General features: G+C 32.0%; 1 protein-coding gene, 1 long non-coding RNA gene and 1 pseudogene across 4 annotated transcripts in view; all 3 read left to right on the top strand.

Moving 5' to 3' along the window:
* LOC132635093 (uncharacterized) overlaps nucleotides 1-23,275 on the top strand; it is a 95,864-nt gene that overhangs the window by 68,647 nt on the left and 3,942 nt on the right. For 2 of the 3 annotated variants that reach the window (XR_009580422.1, XR_009580420.1), the window contains exon 1: nucleotides 22,939-23,124. The exons of the other annotated variant lie outside the window; for it this stretch is intronic. This is a non-coding gene — a long non-coding RNA (uncharacterized LOC132635093). Of the gene's footprint in view, nucleotides 1-22,938; nucleotides 23,125-23,275 lie in introns of those variants that run through there. 3 annotated transcript variants of the gene reach the window in all.
* Nucleotides 3,847-4,469, top strand: LOC132638147 (14 kDa proline-rich protein DC2.15-like). The gene has a single exon (XM_060355121.1). The coding sequence runs from the start codon at nucleotides 3,878-3,880 to the stop codon at nucleotides 4,286-4,288; it is 411 nt and encodes a 136-aa protein (XP_060211104.1). The 5' UTR covers nucleotides 3,847-3,877; the 3' UTR covers nucleotides 4,289-4,469.
* Nucleotides 21,734-22,257, top strand: LOC132638146 (14 kDa proline-rich protein DC2.15-like; annotated as a pseudogene).

Here is a 23,275-nt window from a genome sequence, read left to right as displayed (position 1 = left end):
TGCCTTTGAGATTTATATTTTACGTTTCTACCACATAATCAATTTGAACAAATTGAATTTAGTACATTGCTATCTAGTTTACATAAATTCAACGTGGGAGCAATTCTAAAACTATTAATATTATATCATTTATATAAGGTAAATCTTAACTTTTTTTAAGGTAAATCATAATTAAGTTTAAAGTTCTAAATATTATTTCTTGCTACCCAATTTGTATAAGAAAAGATTTATTAACTTAAATTTTAGTTGACTTGAAAGTCCTAAATATTAGGCAAATAGTTAATGACTATTTTGTTTATTAGAGTCTTTTAATGAAGGGCAAAAAGTTCAAACAACATTTCTAAACCCTTAGTGCTTTTAATATAATATAGGTAATGTGGTCAAATATAGCTTTGTTAACCAAAAGCTATTCACGCTTTCACCTCCTGTAATGATGGAGGGTTTGGCAAAACCCTACCACGTAAATAAATAGTAAGGAAAATTACAATCATGAAGGGGGACATAAAACCGTACCTTGTTTTACATCATAAGGCAGATAATAATCTATCCTATTCAAGCTTTCGATCCAAGCACGACAAAAAATAATGCAGTAAAAGATGTAACATAAGTCTAACTCATGTTAACAAAGACTTTAGTGGTACAAACAGAAGAGGAGAGACTTCAGGGTGGGGGATGGGGCAATCGAAAACCAATTCGAATTCCTCCGTTTACTTTTGTATTTGGCTATATGAATCTATATACTATTTGTGATTCATAAAATTAATGTTTTATTTATAGTACAGAAAATATGAATTAGATACGGAATTTGTTTTTTTTTTTTTTTTCTCTCTTCTACTACATATCAGGGACAAAATGGACATCAACATTAATTGGAAGATCAATCCTGGTAATGTACTTTTCTGGTGGGATAATTGGACTCTGCAAGGGTCCCTTTATCAGATGATTAACCCAATCCCCAAACCTGGCAATGTTAAAGTGAAACATTTCATACAGAACCAGCAATGGGGGCTAGATAATCATGATCCTTTCATACCTTTGGATATTCTGAATTTAATCAAAAGTATTCCAATAGGTCAGGAAGGACAGAAAGATAAAGCTATTTGGAAGTTAAGCACTAATGGTTTTTTTACCTGTTCAACAGCCTTTGAATTCCTTAGAAACAAAAACATGGCTGATCCCATTTATAACTATATCTGGATCAAAGAAATTCCTTTCAAGATTTCTTTCTTTATGTGGAAGCTTCTCATGAATAATCTTCCTCTTGATGCATCTCTGTCAAGATTTAACATTAACAAGGGTCCTAGTTGTTGTTGTTGTAGGGTAGCTTGTCTTGAAACAGGAGATCATGTATTTGCAGCTAGTGAATTGGCCAAGCAAACTTGGACCATGATCACCAGCCCTCTAGGACTAAATATTACAGGAAACACTGTTCAGGCAATCATTTGGCAGTGGTGGAGACAACAACCTAGAAACATTGTTCACAAATTTCTTTTACTAATCACCCCAGTGATAGTTTGTTGGGAAATTTGGACAGCAAGATGCACCAGAAAGTTTGAGAATAAAAAGATTACTGCCTCTAATATTTGTTTTCAATCTCTGTTTCAGATCAAGGTGGCCTTCCGGAAAAAATTCAAATTTATAGACTACACCTGGAATTGGAGCAAAGTTTGTCTGATGGCAGAAAATTTCAAGGCAGTGATCACAAGCAAAATGATCAAATGGATCAAACCATTAGGCAACGCTTGGAAGCTCAACACGGATGGAAGTTACATGAAGAATCATAACAAAGCTGGAGCTGGGGGTATTGTTAGAAATGGAATTGGAAATATGATTATGGCATTTTCCTATCCTACTCAATTATGCACTAACAACTATAGTGAAGCAAAGGCTGCTTTAATAGGCATTTCGTGGTGTGTCAACCATCAATTTGAAGCCTTAGAAGTGGAACTAGACTCCATGATAGTGGTCCAAATGATCAATGGCATCATCAGACCTCCTTGGAAGCTTCAGGGCATAATTGAAGATATACAGTCAAAAGCTCTACAGAGGAACATTACCTTCAAGCACTGTTATAGGGAAGCAAATGAAGTTGCGGACTCTCTAGCCAAACACGCTGCCCAAAATCAGGTTCCAATAATGTTTTTGCAAGAATGTGACCTGCCAAATGCTATTAGAGGTCCCCTCAGGATGAATAAATTAGATTTCCCTTCTTTTCGGAGGAGAGTTAAGAAGAATGCTACTTGGCAATTTAATCCTCCTTGATAGTGTTATTCCTTAGAATGCATTAACTAATCACTGTTTCAATGCATTACGATTTCATTGTAAGATCTGTTAGATCATCAAATTTCATAAGATAGGTTTGCTCATGTCCTAAAAACATTACGGAGGTAAGGCCTTATGTCCCCCTCTATTTAACTGTAACTGTTGTATTTTTGGAATTCAATAGACGCGGTAGGGGTCTTGCCAAACCCCCCATCACCCGGGAAGTGAAAGCCCGGATGAATGGTTTTTTGGTAAAAAAAAAAAAAGAAAAAAAAAAGATACGGAATTTGTTGTTAATATGTTGCTAAATAGATTACCAGGATCTTTTTAATAATTCCTCACTACTTAATTATTAAATAAGATTAGCAATCGATTTTTATTATTTGGATTTTTTGTCGTTAATTCCTGCTTTTTAGCAGTGTAAGTACTGGTGACACATTGGTAGAGTAGTTACACTTTCATCTCAAATATGCATATTTCTCTTCCAATATAATTTCCTTCTCTTATCTTTTGTACATAGATGTAGACTTTATTAGAGAGGAACGTGGAAATTTGCAACACGTCATGTTAATAATACATTCAGGATCATTTGAGTCCACTTCTGGAAATGGAGGAGGCACAGGAGGAGTCTTCCGTGATCATCTAGGATCGTGGATCATGGGTTAATGCAACATAAAAGTTGGATCTGCTCTTCATGCAGAATTGCTAGTATTGCTACATGGACTAAAATTAGCTCGATCAAAAAATTTCTTGCCATTAATGGTAAAGACTGATTCGTAGGTATTATTAAATTCTATGAATGGTAATACTTTATTAACCTCAAATATCTTCACCAATTGCAGGTCACTTCTACTTTAACTGGGGAACCTGTCGCTGCGCCACATCCCCGGAAACTAATATGGTTGCAGATCTGCTGGCGGAATACGGAAGGAAGTCTATGAGACCTGATATGGAAAGAAACAATTTTTATGTTTTTGAAGCATCTCCTTCTTTTGTAACTACTACTCTTGATAGAGATGCTTGTGGAACTGTTTCATATGGATCAGTTCCTTTATGTATGTCTATGGACGAACCTTAATATATAAATAAAATCTTTCGGTTTAAGAGAAAAAAAAAACCATTCAAGGAGAATTGAGTAATCTTTGCTTGTGATGCCAGCTAAAACGTAACCTTGGGGACACATGGTTTCAGCAACTTAATTTATATTAGGAGTCTGTTTGGAAAGTCACCTAAGAATTGGATTTGTGTGTAGTTGGGTGTAATTATACAGTTTTGTATGTTTGTCTGACCAAGTCAGCATGAAGTTGAATGTTATTGAAAGGGTGTAATTACACTCTTCAATTTCCAAGAGGAAGTGATGATTGATGGTAATTACAATGTGTAATTACAAGTTAATGTAACTTTTCTAATTTTATTTTATTTTATTTTTTTCAAATATATTTAGTAATATTCCTTTTACACTATTTCTCTTATTCTCATTTTCAACCTTCCGACGTGATTTTTATTTCTCTTGACAATGATGCTTAATTTTGCATTCTATAAATACTCACCTTCTATATCATTTCAATATCTACCAAACCCAAAATCTACTTAAAACTACTGAAGTTAGTAGAAAATGGCTTCTAAGAAAACCACCTGCCTTGCTCTCTTTCTTCTTGTAAACATTCTTTTTTTCTCTCTTGTGAGTGCATGTGACACTTGCGATGGTACTAAACCAACGCCAAAGCCAACTCCAAAACCAACCCCGAGCCCCGGCTCCAAAGGCAAGTGCTCTATTGATACTCTCAAATTAGGTGTTTGTGCTAATGTTCTTGGCAATTTACTTGGAGTTGTAATTGGAAATCCATCAAAGAAACCTTGCTGTTCTCTCATTCAAGGACTTGTTGATCTTGATGCTGCTCTTTGTTTATGCACTGCCATTAAAGCAAATATTCTTGGAATCAACCTTAATGTCCCTATTTCCCTAAGCCTTCTTCTCAGTGCTTGTGGCAAAAAAGTTCCATCTGGCTTCCAATGTCCTAAATGAACAACTAGCTATGAATTTCTCATGTAAGAATAATTCCAGTGTGTGGTAACTCTTTGTTGTTATGGTTATGTAATAAGTGGAATTGATTAGTATCTTGAAATAAGTTACCTTTTTGTATTTCATAATATACGCTTGATTTTGTAATTCACAATATAAAAGTCTATTTGTTGTAAGGTTTTCATTTTTCTTTTATCCTTCTACTAGTGTCATTTGGCCCGTGTTAAGCCTGGACCCAAACCGATCTTACAAAATTCAATTTGTAGATATTTTGTAAATTTGTTTTTTCTATTGTTCCTTTGTTTTTCTAACATCAATTTGATACTTTCAATAGACTTCTATCCGAATGTTAAGGGAAAACATTTTTTTAGTTTATATATTAGAAAAAATTAAAAAAATCAAATATTGGCTTTTCTAATTGCTATTTTACTTAAATATTTTTAGACTAAAATCTCCAATGATCCAAATTCGGGTTTTCATGTGTTAAATTAATTTCATTTGTTTTTTGAATTAAACTTACTTATTTTTTACCAAAAAATATTACAATATTCAATTAATGTCAAAAATATTTACTGCAAAAAACTAATGTTATATGATGAAATCAATAAAGTTAACTTATAAATAAATATAAATAATTAAGACCCTTGATATTACAAGATATTTTGTAGATGTTTTCTCAAATTAAACACACGAAAAAAAATATTGAAAAGTCCATAAAATTAAATTTTTCTTACTTTAAGCTTTCATTTTCCTTCCAAAAGATGCATGTTAAAAAATAACATCTTTTTCTTTTTCTTAATTTAGTAAATAATTTTATGAAATTCACATTGTAATAATTTTTTCATGTTGAATTTAACTATTTTGTCTTTGATTATACGGTATTTTGCAAAATATTTTAATATTAAAAAGGTAAAAAATATACTCCACTTTTTGCAATTGTTTAGTATTATTACTGTTTGGTTTCTTTAACTACAGTGTTTTTATAACTATAAAGCTCTTCTTTTAATATAGTATTAGATAAGTTTTATGTTGAAAGTGTTTGCATGTAAAATTTGCATAGTTAACTAACATACTTCGGACTATAATTTACAATTTCGATTCATTTTTAAGTATATTTAACAAAGATAGTCTATTTGTATTTATTCTTTTGATTTTAAACCTAATCTTACCTTAAGTGAAATCTTTGTTAATTACTTGTTTTTGCCAGCATGTACGACACAAAATTACAGGAGAAAATAAAAAACTTTATCTATAATCGGACGAAGAAATTTGTAAATAGGAAATGATAATTGGTAATTAACATCAACAAATAATAAATAGTATTATAAAAAAAATATTTTAATTCAATAATTAAGCCTATATTATAGAATTTGATTGACATGATAATTATATTCTTTAAGTGTCTATAATAAATTCTTAAGGAAATATATAATTTAACAAATTTAATATATTTCTCATAAAAGACTCAAATATGTATAAGCATATTTTGCGGGATCACTAATCTTTTCCATGACATCCACTACGACATTATGCCTCTATAGCTACGAAATACAATGTAGCTAAACATAAAAAATTTCGTGGCTAAACACTTTAGCCACAAATTGTTTTTGTCCGTAGCATTCGTAGCAAAATGTAGCGTAGCTAAAGATTAGCTACGGACTTTACATGGTCCGTGGCTATGGATTGATACTTTTTGCTACGAACTTTTTTGTGTCGTAGCTGTGATGATAAAAAAAAATTTGCCACGATATATATACTTATAGCAAATAATTTTATTCTTTTGCCATGACAGATAAAAGTTGTATCTATCTTCATATTGTAGCCACAAAATATTATATTGTAGCAAAAGATTTAATTTATTTGCCTCGCAAACTCAAATTTTGTGGCTGTTTAGATAGCTTAATCTCGTGGCAATAGCATTCGTATTTAGCTACGAATTAAAAATTTCATAGCTATGAATTGAAGTATTTGCCCCAAATATTTTCATATTGTAGCTAAAAATCCATACCTCTTGCCACGATTTACATAGATTTATAGTTAAAGTTTTTCTTCATTTTGCTACGAAAAGTAAAACTATATTTTCATGTGGATATTATATATACATTTAGTTATGAACTCACAAATTTATTGTACGTGGCAATTATTTATATCTTTAGTTGCGAAGTCAAAAAATTTATTGTTACAAATGGAAGAGCAAGAACTTTATAACGTAGCTAAGAATTCATATATATATATATATATATATATATATATATATATATATATATATATATATATATTTATATTCCAATACAAGTTCAAATTACACAATTCTATATTTCAATTTCAAAATATTTACAACACACAATTCTTCCATGAGACCATCTCGTTTTTAGATCCAAAGAGCCATAGTCTTCTTTCTCGCCTTTCACGGTCTCAAACTGCACCTTAGCTTGGTCAACATTGATTTTAGCTTGTCATTTTTCTCTAATTCCAAAACAAGTTACCTATAAACAGAAACAACAATCATATATGTATTCTTAACTATTAACTACAAAGATGCAAATTTGATTAGTAAAAGTATTAGTAGAATTTCAAGAAGAGAATAACTATGTCTTGATAATTATTTTAGTAAACTTTAACATATGACATAATCGAAAATGCAAAGCACAGAAGAAGAGTATGAGTTTTTACGGTTAAGCGCTTACAATTGAAGCAATAACCTTAATCTAAACAAAAAATTTAAGAACTTTAGGACTGAACCATACATGAGAACCAAAAGTTTCATAAGTTCAATGAAGTGAATCGAAGAACTAAATTTGATGGTTCTAACTTTAAGATTCTTACAATTAAAGCCATTGCACTTATAAAATTTTTAGTTCATTTATATATATGCTCGGTATCGAAAATGCTATCCGCTATGATAAGTATACATGTCAAAATTTCAATTGTTTAATGTTGCTTTATTCTTAAATTTAAAAAATTATGGTTCCTTCCAATATGTTAAAACTATAAAATATTTAAATCCCCACTCCCTATAAATAATAAATAAGGCACAATATCTATGAAATAGCTATATCCGCAATATTAAAACCAAAAACCTAAGTCAATTGAATAGATGTAAGGAGATTTAAAAACTCTAAAATATAACACCATGAACATACCGTTAATATATATAGTTCTCTCTTGCTCTTCGAAAATTAATAATTGAAGAAAGGAATGGAAAAGTAGGGAGGATTGTTGCGGCTGTACAGGGAGACGGAGTAAGAAGAATGAGATTTAGGTTTCAGGGATTAATTGTTTGGCCAATACGCCAGTGTTGTTCCTTTTCCCTTTTTTTTTTTTTTTTGTATATATATTTTAACTTTCTTTAACTTGTCTTATATATAAATTTTATTTTATACAATAAGTACCAATTATGATAAGGAAAACGTATAAAAAGAATAATTAATAATTAATATCAATGTAAATGGAAACAATCAACTACAACTACAAAATTTTCAGTATGCATATAGACTTTTTGAAAGTAAGCGATTACACAAAAGAAATTACTCAATTTGAAAATAATAAAATACCAGATATACATAAATATATCTATAATAATAAAAAAATGATTTGACATACAAAATTACATAATTAACGTTAAAAAAAAGTTATAATAAAATATAAATTTTGAGGTTACAAGTAAGTAGGGGTGTGCACGTCTGGTTAAAAACTGATTCAAACCAAAAATCGATTGAATAAACCGATAGTTGTCTAAGTTTGCTTTGGTTTTAAATCTTAAAAAATTGAAAATATTTGATTTAGTTTGATTTTAAAAAAGCAAACCGAACCAAACCGACAAATTATATACACAATTTGTATAATTATATATATGCAATGTATTAATTTACTTTTTCATCAACATTTTCTTTATGTCTAAAAGGCTAATGAACTTTACACCTATTAAGTCCATTTCTTAAAAGCATTTCATGAATCCAAACTCATCTTATCGACGAATATGCAACAAGAAGAAAATTAACAGACTATGCAAGTAAACACATATGACCTAAGAAACAACGACTTTCGTGCAAATGTTGCACCTTAATCCAAACTTACTTATTTAAAGGAGCAACTATGAGATTTACCTTAAAAATTGTATTTAAACTTTATTCACTTACACTCTGTTTGGAACGTTGTTACCCATTGTATTGTATTGTATTGTTACCACAAAAACAATGTTTGTTTTGATTGTTATTTAAAAGGTAGTGTATCATATTGTTAAATTCCGTCGTTACGTAACAATGAAAAACCCCATTTTATGTAACAACCGATTTGGTGTTATCCCATTGTTACCTAATTTCTTTTTCCAATTATGTCCTTACTTAATATTTCATAATCCTATTTTACCCTTTACCTTATATTATTTAACTCCAACCAAAATCCTATACCCTACGTCTTCTACGTAACTCTGTCTCCTTCTAGGTTTGGTTTATTTGCTCCCTACGTCTTCTTCCTTCTTCTATCCCCTTCTACGTTTTTTCTTTATTGTCCTGCTCCCTGCTTTTTCTTCCTTCTTTTAATTTTATATGTTTGCTTTTTGTTTAGGTTTCTGCCATAGTTTCAAAGTTACAGGTACTTCTTGTTCTCCATGACCATCTTTTTAAAACTTCTTATCATTCTGCCGTTTTTCAAAATTGTAAGTTATTATTTGTATTGTGCTCCTTATTCACAATCATCATTAATTTGCTTGCTTTCTTGTTTTATTTTTTTGTATAGAATATTTTGCTTATTTGCTGTGCTTTCCCATGCTTTTGTTAAACCATGACTCTAAAATTGTATAATACACCTGTATGTGAATGTTGGTTTACTTTGTGGAAATTTCTTGTATTGTTCATGTTGAGTTAAATGCCAATATGAAATTTTACTTGTTGATGCTGCTTGTTCATTGTTCATCTATGTGAACAATGTGTTTCTTTTTAAAAACCGAAAAAAATCGAAAAAACCAAATAACCGAAAAAACTGATAAAAACCAAAACGATAAGCTAGAGTACGTGATTTCTGTGAAATTTTAAAGATTTTGAGTGGTTAATGACGTTTCTTAACTATTTAGGTTTGAATTTGAAATCTGAATTTGTAAACTTATAGTTTATGGCATTTTAGTAAACTTACCAATTAAAATACAGTACGATACATTCAATCCAAACAAAAAATATGTTATTACACAGCAGCAAACAATACAGTCTATTCAAACATTGTATCTACAAAACAGCACAGTCCAATACAATACAGTACATTATGAAACAATGAGTAACAACGTTCCGAACAGAGTGTTAATCAAATCTCATAGATCTTAAAACATTTACTCCATAATCTAAGAAAATTATAGCTCCCACAATACTAGGATAATAACGGATTATAAGTTGGAAAAGGATGAAAATCATAGGGAAAACAATAAAGAGATAAATACCATTAGATTTCTTAAAATCGAACCAAACCGACAACAACCAAACTGATGGATATGTATTATATTTGATTTTGCTTGATTTTAATAATTAAAAAACCGATTAAATTGATTTGATTTTGGTTTGAACCAAAATATCAACCCAAACCGACTCATGAACACCTCTGCAACAAGTAGGTTTACAAATGATCTATTAATGAAGATTAATTTTTTAATTTTATTCTTTTATTTGAATGTTAATTATTATTTAATTTATATACAATAACTATTTTCTATCTTTTAGGAAAAATCTAACTTTTATTTTTAATTTCTTTTTCATAACCTAACCTTGTTAGACCGTCTCTTTTCATGATTTTTGTAATCGATGTAAGCATATTAGTAAATTATTATAGTTAATCTATTGTGGTTAAATACTATTGTTGCAATCGTAACCGCACGTGTATAACCAAAATTATAGTTAAATGTGGAAGTTTATTGTCACTCTAATTGTAGTAATTCATTTTATCATGACAGATAATTGTAATTATTAAGAATTTTTTTTCACCTTTTCTCAAATATAACTTGAAGAAAAAAATATCCAAGTAGCTACAAGATTTTGTTTCCAATAGTTTAATGTGGCTAAAAGATTACTATTACTAAACCAAATTTCAACTCATTGTTAAAAAAGAAAAAAATTAGCTACCAAAATTTATCACAACAATAAATCCGTGGATATATCATTTTGTCATAATAAATAATTGTATAGATTAAGCTGACTATTGCCACAATTTTTTAATACTCGAAGCAAAAGTATTTCTTTTGCTACAATTTTTGTTTAAAATAACTTTCTGTGTCTAAAAGGTTACTGTTGCTATAGTGAGTTTCGACTCGTGACAAAAATTAATGATTAATTATACAATTTTATTATAGCAAAAAATCTGTGGCTATATCATTTAACTCTTGCCACAATTTTTTTATAACTTGAAGCGAAAATATATATGTAGCTACAACATTTAGTTTCAAATAATTTATCGTGGCTAAAAAGTTACTATTGCTACAGTAAGTTTCAACTTATGGCAAAAATTAATGATTAGCTACGAAATTTTATTATAGGAAAAGATTTGTGGCTATATCATTTAATTATTGCCACAAGCTTTTATGTGTTGAAGCAAAAGGTTTTATTTAGCTACAACATTTTGTTTCAAATGATTTATCGTGGCTAAAAGGTTACTATTGCTACAGTAACTTCTATTGCGTGGCAAAAACTTATGATCAGCTACAAAAATTTTATTGTAGCTATTTAGGTAACTATTGTCACGATGGTTAGCAATTGTAGCAAAACTGAGGAATTAGCTTCGCCAATTTAATTTCTGTGGCTAAGAAATTTTAAGAATTTGTAGATAGCCACGGAATTCAAATTTTTGTGGCTATTACTAAGTATTAGCTACGATTTTTAAATTCATAGCTAAGATTTCGTAGCTATATATGCCTTATGTTGTAGTGATCATCATTTTTAGTGGCATAAAAAGCCCTTAAGGTTCTCAAATTTTACCAAAATTTGTAGGAATACACAAGTAATAAAAACTTTAATTAGGGATAAAAAGAGACAAAAAATCCATGCGAGGACTACAAAAAATGGATATTCTCCCTTATATATATAATAATATGTGGAGAAATGTGTATTGTTTTTCATTATGTGTATATGTTTATAAATATGCTCTGTTCATAGTTGAATTGGAGTTAATAACAGCATTGTTATGACTTCAATTAACGGAAGTAGTGAGATAATTAAGATTCCCAAATATTTAGCGGTTAGGTATTGAAAACAAGCAGACGTGGTAGTGATAAATAATTGAAAATAAGTTGAAAGATACACTTAACAAGCACACACATCCAAGTTCCAACTTCGGTGAGTATAGGAGGTCAGTGACTTATTTTTATGGGATTTTTACACTCTATGCTAATTAGGGAAAAATATTTACCCATTGTAGCCCATACTTATCTTTTTACCCGAGCTAGCCCCCCCACATCAAACTGCCAGATGCTATTCGTTGTTGTGTATGTGATTCCGTACAGGTAATGTCTTCTTCTTTACTTGCTTCTTTATTTTTTAAATTTTCTCTTCTTCTTTTTTTAACTTCTTTTTTGTCGTTTTGAAACAATATTATGCACATTATGTTTTTGTTTCTAATTTTGACTGCAATTATACTGCTACCGGTAGCTTTTATTTGCTGTTTTTCCTCGGGGTTCAATTCAATCCCGTTCATCTAGAAATTAAAATATGCAAATAGAGAAAAAGTTTGTATAATTTTGTATAACAATGTAAAAGTGTGTATACGTTTATACGGTGTAGAAGTGTGTATAAACACATCTTATACATTTTGTATAAGCCCCTCTTATGTATAAACACCTCTTGCATGAGTTTGTATAATATTGTATGCCAGTGTAAAAGTGTGTATAAACACCTCTTATACATTATTATACACTTTTATACAAGGTTGATACATTGTCTACAGTAGGTGTATAAAGTTGTATATTGTTGTATAAAGTTGAATATTCAAGTCGGGCCATGAAATGTTGGGTTGTAGGTTTGTATTTTAAAATATGGGCTATGAATATGTAATTTTGACCCATAAATTGTTTATAAGTGAAATTTTCCCAATTTTTATATCATTAATTACACATTTGCAGAACTTAATAGTTTTGATTCGGATATTATATTCTTGTTAACTTTTTTTCCTTAATATATATAAATACTAGTGCATTTGCCCGCGCTTCGCGCGGTTGGTGCACTTTTTAAATATATAATTGAATATTAATTTCATATTTTATATTAAAGTAATTTAATCTTTCTTAATCAAAACTAATATTTAAAAAAAAAAATCAAAACTACTTTTTCATGTTTCTATCTTCTTTTGATGATTCATTTAACACCTTATATAAAGTTCTTTGAAAAATCTGTGAAAACATTCAAAGTTAATTATGGAGTAACCAATTAATGAGTATACATGAATTCGAATAAGAATATAAAAAGTCGAAAAAATAGCAAGGAGAAATAATAATAATGCAAAACTCTAGGTAATGTAAACCTAAAATGTCGTTTTCTTTTTCCAACCTGCTCTTTGTTTCCTTATTATTTTGTTTCTTATATTGACACTTATGATTAAAGAGTTTAACATTGTTCATGCCTCTCAAACAAAAATAAAATAAAAAACTAAGAAGGAACAACAAAATATATATAGATGAAACAAATGATTAAAAAAGAAAATATATCCCATCACATGGATGGGATTAAATGCCCTATAGTTAGGTCTAAATATCAGCTATATATGAGTTATTTAAAGAGAGGGGAAGGAGATGATGGGTCTACATTTTGAGGTAGCCTATTGCTACACCATGTTTTATCACCCAGCGCCTTTCCAACATTTAGGCAATGGAAGGTGATTAGTGCTAACATAATGATGCAACTTAGGCACAAAGAAATTAGGCATGTAATCTTGACAGAAAGCAAAATAAAAAAGCATCGAGGGAAACAAATACTCCATGAAGATGGCAATAAGCATACAACAAAGAAAGCCCTTCATATTCGGATTCACGATATAATTTTCACTTGCTAACTCATTACAAATTACACCATCATTAGCACACCTTTGCAATTAGCAAATTGGCATCAACTACACGAGCTATAGTGCATTGTTAGAGAATATATACAAATTAACAGGCACACGTCAAATCTTTATGAATGACTATGGCCTAATAAATTCTAAATTTCGATCAGCCAAATTCGGAACCCTCTTCTTTTCCGAAGAACAAACGTATGACTCTTCTTCCCTTAACTGAAAGACACCAATAGCTTAGGTAGTTCTCTCTTTTGATTGGAAATTGTTATTTTCCTGTGTGTTTCGAAAGCTTTTCCCATCTTAAGTGCGGTAACAGTTTAGAGTCTAGATAAATAATTTGCCTGAATTTCAAGTAGTGCATCAATTAATATAGATTAATAACAGTAACTATAGGAAAGAGTAAGAAAACTCGAATTTGCAGACTTTTAGGCGTTTAACACCGGGCACAATTTTATGACAACAAAGAAAAAAAACATAAAAAGAAGCCTGTAGATTTTCGATTGTTTGCCGGATCGCACTCTCTGATCTAGTCCCTGCAACATTCTTAGATCTGACATCTTGATAGGCTTCAAACGTTTGTCACATAACGTCTCTGGTTAGTAACTTTTATTTGCCTGTAAGTGTCACATGATATTTGTAACCCGCATTCAAAACTTCATGAATGGGTATCATGGTTACTAATAGTTTTGATGCATCCTGCTATGGTGTTTGTCCTGAAATATGAGGATAAAATTGATAATGATTTAATGGAGAAGAGTATAGTTTCTTGGTGTGTATTAACCGGTTGCTATTATCAAGAGAATGACCTTAAAACTGAGCTTTTTGGGATGATTGTGTTTGGCACCTATGCAAGGATTGAAAAATCTCTTGCTACAATTTCAATGATACAACAGACCGATGCGAGAGTTGATAGGCAGCCTGAGACGACTTCAGTGGACAAGCTCACACATTTGCGTTGTAGTCGTTGGCATTGGCACTTTTGTAGGTGTTCAGGGTTACCTGCCATTTAGAAGTGAACAACCGCTAGCAACTAGCCATTGTCTCCTTCAACAACCTTGAGGACAAGGTTGATTTCAAGCGGGATGGATTGTAATGAACCCAATGCACATGGGAAGCACGTGGCAATTCCCTTTTATATATACACTAGAATTGGCTAAAAAAGGGTTAGGCCTGAAATTGCTATTGCTAATTCTCTCTCTTCGTATCTCTGTTCTCTCTTTCTCTTTTCTCTTTTCTCTTCTTCTTATTCTCTACTCAATTCCTCCATTGTTACATAATCCTCCACTGCCACTGCAGGGGTTTATCACAGCTCAAAAACATTTATAGTTAGATTAGATTCATTCAATTGTAACCCTAGTTGTAACAGATTTGATTGTCTAATAAAATTCCCCAATTTCTTGGTTCGATCTTCTCTTTTACTTCAAGTACATTACAAGATTGAAAATTGATTACTCCATTTACTTTGGATAGAAGAATCAAGCTGCTGGAATGTTGCCTCAGTAAAAGAATAGTTTAAAGGGAAAAGGGTCAAAAATACCCCTCTACTTTGGAAAAAGGGCTAAAAATATCCTCCGAACTTATTTTGGGTCAAAAATACCCCTCTCATCCTTAAAGTTTTCAAATGTACCCCTGTCTTGACGGAAATTATCCCCCAAAATAACCCAAAATTATTTTTTAAACCTGACCCAACTAAATAATAACCCATAAGATCCCCTTATTCCCCCAATTCCCTCAAACTTCAAACCTACATATTGGGGGAATACGGGGATCTTATGGGTTATTATTTAGTTGGGTCGAGTTTAAATGATGGAGCGGGTGTAAAAACTGATTTCAGGTTATTTTGGGGGATAATTTCCATCAAGACAGGGGTATATTTGAAAACTTTAAGGATGGGAGGGGTATTTTTGACCCAAAATAATTCCGGAGGATATTTTTAGCCCCTTTCCCAAAGTAGAGGGGTATTTTTGACCCTTTTCTGTTACACCTCGGAAAATTTTTCGTTCATGCACAGTGAATTGACTGACGAAGGGCATGATACATATGATGTTTTGATAAGTAAGAAATAATATTTAACGATTCTAAATGAGATTTCAAAGACATTGGAGGTAGGAGACGAAAGTTGTTAAGGAAAGCAAGATATATGTTGTGTGTCGGGTAAGAATTTCGAGTATCGAATTAATGATGGCTTAATGATATTTTGGAGAAGAGTTATAATGTCCCTTATATTGGTAATGAAGTGTTAAGTAGGTGTCAAGAAGGACCCATATGCCAAATATGGGCATAAGCCATCCAAAAAGGCGAGTTAAGGAAAACATTTTCGGATGATCTGGTTTGGAGGGGCCAAAATGCTATTATAAAGTTGGAATTTGGGAAAAACACCACAGGATGAAAGTTGTAGATCATTGAAAGAGATTTCTAACCATAGGTCGTGGGCCCTCACAGCATATCGGGATCAAAAGTTATGGCCATTATACGACAGACTGTCTGAGCAGAGAAGTTCTACGGACCATTTGACGGTCCGTAGAAATTTTTGACGAACCGTAAAACATTTTTACGGTCCGTAAAATGGACCCAGACCAGCGTAAAACGGTCACAGAAACCCATTTTTTGCTGGGCAATTTTACGGTCCATTTTGACGGTCCGTCAAACAGTTTGACGGTCCGTAAAAATGGGCGTAGAATTGTCCGAAGGATCAGATTTCAAGCCATTAAAAAGAGGACCCAAGTTCATAAATTCATTTCATTTTCCACACCACTTCTCTCTAAGAACCCTCTAGAACCCACTCCAATATTCATCCACAAGAAAAATCAAAGGTAAATCAAGATCAACAACACAAAATTCATGGAACAAGGTGTATAAAACTTGATTGAAAGTTCATCTCTTTCAAGAAATCCCAAGGAAGGTGAAGAAGGGTTTTGGTGCAAAAGGAGGAATTCTACTCCAAGCTTATTCCACTATCATTTGAGGTAAATTTCATGATTTTCCCATATTATTTAAGGTATTGGAAAGCTAGTATACTTGAATTGTAGAAAAGCATGGGAAGTGGGTCTTGAGTGGATGAATAGTGTCACAATTGGATGGTAGTTAAATGAAATCATGAAAATGGATATGTTGAGATTACAAACACGTTATAAATGATATTTAGATCACGAAATAAGTATTAGATATGCGAAAACGCGATGATGAGCCATAATCATAAATATGAAGAAATTGGAGAAAATGTTAGATTTTGCCAAATGTAGATGAATGAAGATTATTGATATGATATTGTGAGTAGTATTGTGAGTGTTGGGAGTTGAAATATGACATGGGAAAAGTAGTAGAAACAAAGGAAATGCTGCCCAATTTTCCCTAAAAATAGCAGTCCATTCTTATAATTGCTTTGCTAATGACGGTATGAATTCTCTTGAAGGTATACATGAGTGCATCATAGGGGAAGCAAGCAAGCGATAAGAATAGTAAACGTCAAAGGTATGTGAGGCTAGTCCTTTCTTTCTATGGCATGAATCAGGGGCGGACCCATGTGTAAAGTTTGGGTGCTCCGGCACCCATTAAACTTAATCACGGAGTGTATAATTGTATAGAAAATATAAAGGAAACAGATATAAATAGTTAATAGAGCACCCCCGAACTCAAAATTCCTGAGTCCAGCACCCCCGAACTCAAAATCCTGGGTCCGCCTCTGGCATGAATCCGATGGTATGATTCTCCTTTCTCTACATGAATTCTCTATATATACCCCAGAAAGTCAAGAGTCTATGATCATGAATAACTATATGAGATAAGAGATATGTTATGAGTACAATGATGATAAACTTGAGTCTAAAGACTCTAGAGTTCATGTTATGACGTTCCTATAATGCTAATGATGTCGTATGTAGTATACACTCACCTCATAATTGTTCCCTCCGAGGTGAGGCAGAATACCATTAAGTTAAGTATGTCATGTATTGTATACACTCACCTTATGTATTGTCCCTTCAAGGTGAGGTAGAACATTATTAAGTTACAGATGTCTGTTATGGAATACACTCACCTTATACACTACTTCCTTCATGGTGAGGCAGAATACTTGTAGATGTCCATAATAAAGTCGGGGGATCACGACCCTACGTCACCCCGACAAAGTATAGTTGTCCTTGAGTTCTTACGTATGTATTATGATGAGTATATAATGATGAGCATATTATGATGATGATATTACACCGCTCCTATATGGACGGGCAGACATACACACCACTATAGTGGGCAGCTTATACCCCGGACGCGGGAGGCCCGGACGCGGGCTATGATTATCACACCGATCCGATATGGACGGGCAGCTTATACATTATTACACCGTACCTATATGGACGGGCGGCTTATACTATTACATTTATGCATATATGATATGATGACAAGTATGAGTAAGACAGCATGATCTATTTCTTTTATTGGTTATGCCTCTCATACTCAGTACAATATTCGTACTGACGTCCGTTTTCTTTGGACGCTGTGTTCATGCCCACAGGTAAACAGGGAGGTGAGTTTGATCCAGACTCATAGGAGCTAGCAGCTGAGTTGAGAGCACTCCATTGTTCGGAGGTGCTTATGATTATCTTTTTGTATATATGTATTTTGGGCATGACGGGGTCTTGTCCCGTCCTTATGTTTAGTACTCCAGTAGAGGCTCGTAGATACGCAGTGTGTATTAGATGGTCTCACGAGATGCTATTTAATATAAATGTTATTTTGATGGCCAAGAGGCATATATATAAGTATTTATGTTTTATATGGAATATGATTTTCCTACGATTTGAGTATAAAAGTGATAAAAGAGCATTAAATGAGTATGATGAGACATAGAACGATTGGTGCTCGGTAGTTAGCCCCGGGTACCTGTCGCGGCCCCTAGTTGGGTCGTGACATTTTCCCTAGTTTAAATGCGAGGATTGGTTACTCCATTTACTTTGAAGAGAAGAATCTTTTTTTTTTAATTATTTTTTTATTACATAGGGATAGGGGAAATGGGGAAATGGGGAAGAGGGTTACAATGTGGGGATTCGAACCCTCACCAACAAGGTGAAAGTTCATGTAGCCTACCAACTGAGCTACTAGATCCCTACCTTTAAAGAGAAGAATCATAAGTTCATATGGTGTCCAAATTAATTAGGAAAGAAATTAATGAGAATAAATTTTAGAGAAGAGTTAAATATAATATCTTTAAAGTAACTAAAAGGTGCAAAAAGATTGAAGAAAGAGAACATTGAAAGGGGAGAAAAAAATACCAAAAAATTGTAAATTCTTGGCCAAAGAATTACTATCACTGTTACTCTTAGCACCTAACATGAAATATGTTCCAACTGATAACTTTTAGAAATATTGGACTTTCAATTGCAAATCAGAACAATCCATGATGATACATCAATCATTTACATATTATATATCAGGAACAGAGACGGGATTTTCACCAACTGGTTGAAAAATATAAAGAAGTAACACATGAAGAAGTCAAGAGGATTCAACATCTACGATATATACGTAAAAAATAATTTTAACCTTATATGCACAGTGTAATTTTTCGCCGAAGGGGTTCAAATGGACCCCCTTGTCTCTTCCTAACTCCTCCCCTGCATATTATAAAGTGTTCAAACATTTGAGGGAAAGGAAAAAAAAGGAAACTTATATTACACAAGTATAAATAACAATATTTAGATGCATAAATGACACGTTTGAGACAAATGCTCACCATGCTTCAATATTGATCCTTCAGTATTCCTGCATAAACATCAAATTGTCTCCAATAAATCAGAAACATTAATAGGAAAATAGAGTGTCTCTTTGCAAAGAATTTCTAATCTGTAATAAAAGCCAAAACAAATTGTACACGTCAAACTAAAAAGGCTATACCATTATCTCACTACTACTAACGGAAACAAAGCACAACATTGTTTCCAAAAATCAAAAGATATATAAAAATACATCATATATATTAGATAAATAAAATGATATCAATGTGAATACAACCACAAAAGTGATTAAGGTAAAAATATATCATGTGACCCTTGAAAGTAATATTATTATTCCAAGAACAAATAATTGCCATTAACATTGCAAACCGGAGACTTTTCTTTACTTTGTGTGATGCAGCCCCTTTTACCCCAGAAGCATACATCTCAAAGTTTATCACCGAATTGGAAATCGTCTAATTCCATCAAAATGCACACTTTAAAGAAATCAAAGGGAAAATCAAAAGGAAGCAGTGACAGGAAATGTTGGAATTATCATATATAATGTTAGGATCAAGGAAGAGGATAGTAGTAATTAATTACTATGAGATACCAAAGGATACAAACTGAAAACGGATAAAACTGAGATAAGAAAGGACCGAAACGCTTATTGGCAGTTATGTATGAGACTTTAATTAGGGGCTGCTTTAATATAATTAGGTGACGTCGTGACCTTTTTTTCTTTCATGACTTGTGTTATTGGCTTTTAAGTATAACAAATTAATTAATTTTTAAAGTGAGAATAAATTCAAAAAAAGGCGAAAAAAGATAACTAGTATTCTAGGCCATAGAGAGGTGCCACATCACCTTGTCTATGTCTAGCTTTATATTATATATAAATATAGATTAAGAAGGTTCAAAAGACCACTTGTCTTTAAAGTTATGTTTTCCTTATCAAGCTCTTCTAATACTGTACAAGAGTTGAATGTGCAAAATTCAAGTTTTGTTCACAGAAGACAGACTAAGGCAACAAACAGTGAATGCATCAAAAGTATTTAGAAAAACAAAACCAGAAATTGAAGCAGCGATGAACTAACCGACACAGAAGGCGAAGAAGATAGGATGAATTATGATGATGAATGTCAGTTACAAAATTAATGAGGTGGCTATTTAATTGATGCTGTAAAGAACGTAAGTTTGTATAGATAACTAAAATGTCAAAATTGCCCTTAGATTGAATTGGAATTCCATGAAGCAACCACGTCAATCCCTGCCCCAAACCCGTGCTTCTATAATAGTTAAATTTCTTACTATTAAGGCTCTAAAATTCTAATAAAACGGCCAGGTTTGTCTTATACATAGCAGGGTTGTATATTTCCTATCCGATTGGACGTTCAAATATGAATGTGAAAATTCATGACTTCTTGCATGCATGCGGCAGGCTAGCTGCAGCTTACCATGTCCCCAATTTCTCTAGTTCAACTAAATAATTAAACAATCGTAGTTTGTTTCTGCTTTCTCCATGCGACTTTAAGTGTATAAATTTGACTTTCTTGGACAATTAGATCACATTTTGAAGTACTATTATAAATTAATAAGGATAAAAGAACCACCATTCAAATTAAGCTTTTATTCCAGTAGTCGACTAAATATACTAACTACTAAGATTAATGTAATGGTCAAATAAAAAAAATTAATGGTCAAATAATGTAATTTTGATCATTAAAACGGTTAAATTGGAACATATGGAATATGTAGCATTATGTTATTTCACACATGGTGCATTTGGTATTGGTTTGTTCCAGTTTCCCCAGCCCAACTCCTTTTGGGCTTACTAGACCATTCACACAAATGTTCCTTTTCTAAATTTTGTCCGTATTTATAAAATTGTGCAAATATAGTTTTTGGTACTGACAAAAGATTAGAATGTCATCTAACGTCTGTAAACTTTTAGATCATGATATAATATTTTTTCAAGATTTTCAGTTTATTCAAACGGAATTTTTAGATTATGATTCAAAAGATCCATAAATTGCAAGAGAAACAAAAAGAAAAGAATCAGTAAACATTGTCCTAGAAAGTGATAACCCGCCAAAATTTACGTTCAAGCAAAGAGGGCGACTAACCTGTAAATGCATGTTGTCATGTCCCTAATTTCTTTTTGGCTAAATATTTTCCATGCGTCAAAGCATATTACTAATTGTGTTACTATATACACTGATCCCGTAAATAATTTTTACAGTTACTTAGATAATTATATCTAACTTTCAAGAAAATAAAAATGGGATTAATAATTAAAAGAAAATAAGGTATATTACCTGCTATCATGTTAAAATACGCTAATAATGTAAAATTGTAAGTGTACATAAAATAAATCGTTTAATACTGATATACCATGACATTTCGGGCAAAAATCACGGGCTACGAAATAAAACAATTAAAATTCCTGGATTTTGGAACTCAGCGAGAGGAACATGGCAACTTGTTTTAATTTCCTACTTCACATGTTTCCAAGATATTCAAAAATATGCTAATTCTCATTGCCAGGCTAAATTCCTGACTTACACATGGATTAAAGAATGATGTCTTGTAATTCGTTTAATCCCCCTCCTTACAAATCCACCCTGTAAAAACCCCACCATATCAATACATTCTTCATCATCACAAATCAATTCACATTTCTCTAATTAGCAAATATTGCACTAGCTTTGAGATCAAGATGGCTAAGTCACTTGTCCTCTTTCTAGTTATTCAATGTCCTTTTTTTCACTATGGTTAGTGCATGCAACACTTGCCCTGGCCCAAAACCAAAACCAAAGCCAAAGCCAACACCAAGCCCATCTCCTAATTCACAAGGCAAATGCCCAACTGATGCATTAAAATTAGGTGTTTGTGCTAATGTGCTTAATGGTTTATTGAATGTTACACTTGGAACTCCACCTGTTAAACCATGTTGCAGTCTTATTGAAAATCTTGTGGACTTAGAGGCTGTTGTTTGTCTTTGCACTGCACTTAAGGCTAATATTTTGGGGATTAACCTTAATCTCCCTATTTCACTTAGCTTGCTTCTTAATGTTTGTAGTAAGGATGCTCCAAAGGGATTCACTTGTCCATAAATGTTTTTTTTTAAACCTTTTTCTTTAAATTGTTTTCTTGAGGTTTTTTTTTTTGGATTTTCATTTGTTTTAGAGGTTTAAATTGTTCAATTTGTTTCCCATTACTTATGGGGCTAATTTATTTTGGATTTTTCATTTGTTGGAATTAATTAGCGCCCCTTGCGCTATTTATTTGTGTTTCCCATTCGAATTAATATATTTCTCGGTAACTCTTTTGTTCGTTGCTTATGATATATTTTTGTTCGTTTGGTCACTTTTTTCTCCCTAAATAGGATTACCGCATTGTAGGTGGGGTTTCCGCCGAACTCCTATATTTTATTTTTTATTAATGACAGGAAAAAATTACATGAGGTGAAGAGTTTAAACATAATACTACAATTAAAGAATAAAAGAAGTATAGATATATCTCTCTCCAACCCTTAAAATATAGATTTCTTAAATAGGTGCAATCCATTTTATGATTCATTAATTTTCAGCTATATATTTTTAGAAATATAAGGTGGAACATAATCCCAAATATCGTGACAAGTTTTAAAATCTTCCACTTAAGGCGGGAGGAAAATGTAGACTCAAAATCTTCAATTATTTAGCCTGATAATGAGAGTTTTTTTTTTGTTCATTTAATGGTTACTAAATTTACTTTTTATTTCGTTGTTTAGCTAATTATATCAACAGTTTCATTTACCTTAGGATTATTTTATCTAATTTGTTTACCTTTTACAAGAAATAGGAATCCTAGTTAAGTTAGGTTTGGCCGCTTGGGGACTGGGGTTTCGGCATTAATTAATCTTTGTCTTGCTATTGTATTCCATTTCTCAGTGCTGTTTGCATAAGCTTTGTGGCGAGTAAATTTCTACATTTTCTATTTTTAAATTGAGTTTCATTGCAAAATTCTTCTTACGACCTTCTTGTGGCAGATAATAGTACATAGAAGTAAAGGCAACGTAACCAGATCGGTGACAAAGGATTGGTCGGCAGTTTGCAGTTGATAAAGGTGAGCTTTTAGCATTGCACATGTTGTATTATCACCTCATAATGCAGCAAAAGTGACAGTTTACAAAAGCCAGACTCTGTTGTCTTGGTAAACTACAGTTAGCTCTTAAAATATCAAAGGTGATAAACTTCTTAGATGTATATAAGGCTAA

The sequence above is a fragment of the Lycium barbarum genome, chromosome 4, assembly GCF_019175385.1.
Source record: "Lycium barbarum isolate Lr01 chromosome 4, ASM1917538v2, whole genome shotgun sequence".
Classification (NCBI taxonomy): Eukaryota; Viridiplantae; Streptophyta; class Magnoliopsida; order Solanales; family Solanaceae; genus Lycium; species Lycium barbarum.
Note: the sequence above shows the minus strand (reverse complement) of the source record. Positions and strands in the feature narration are given on the sequence as shown.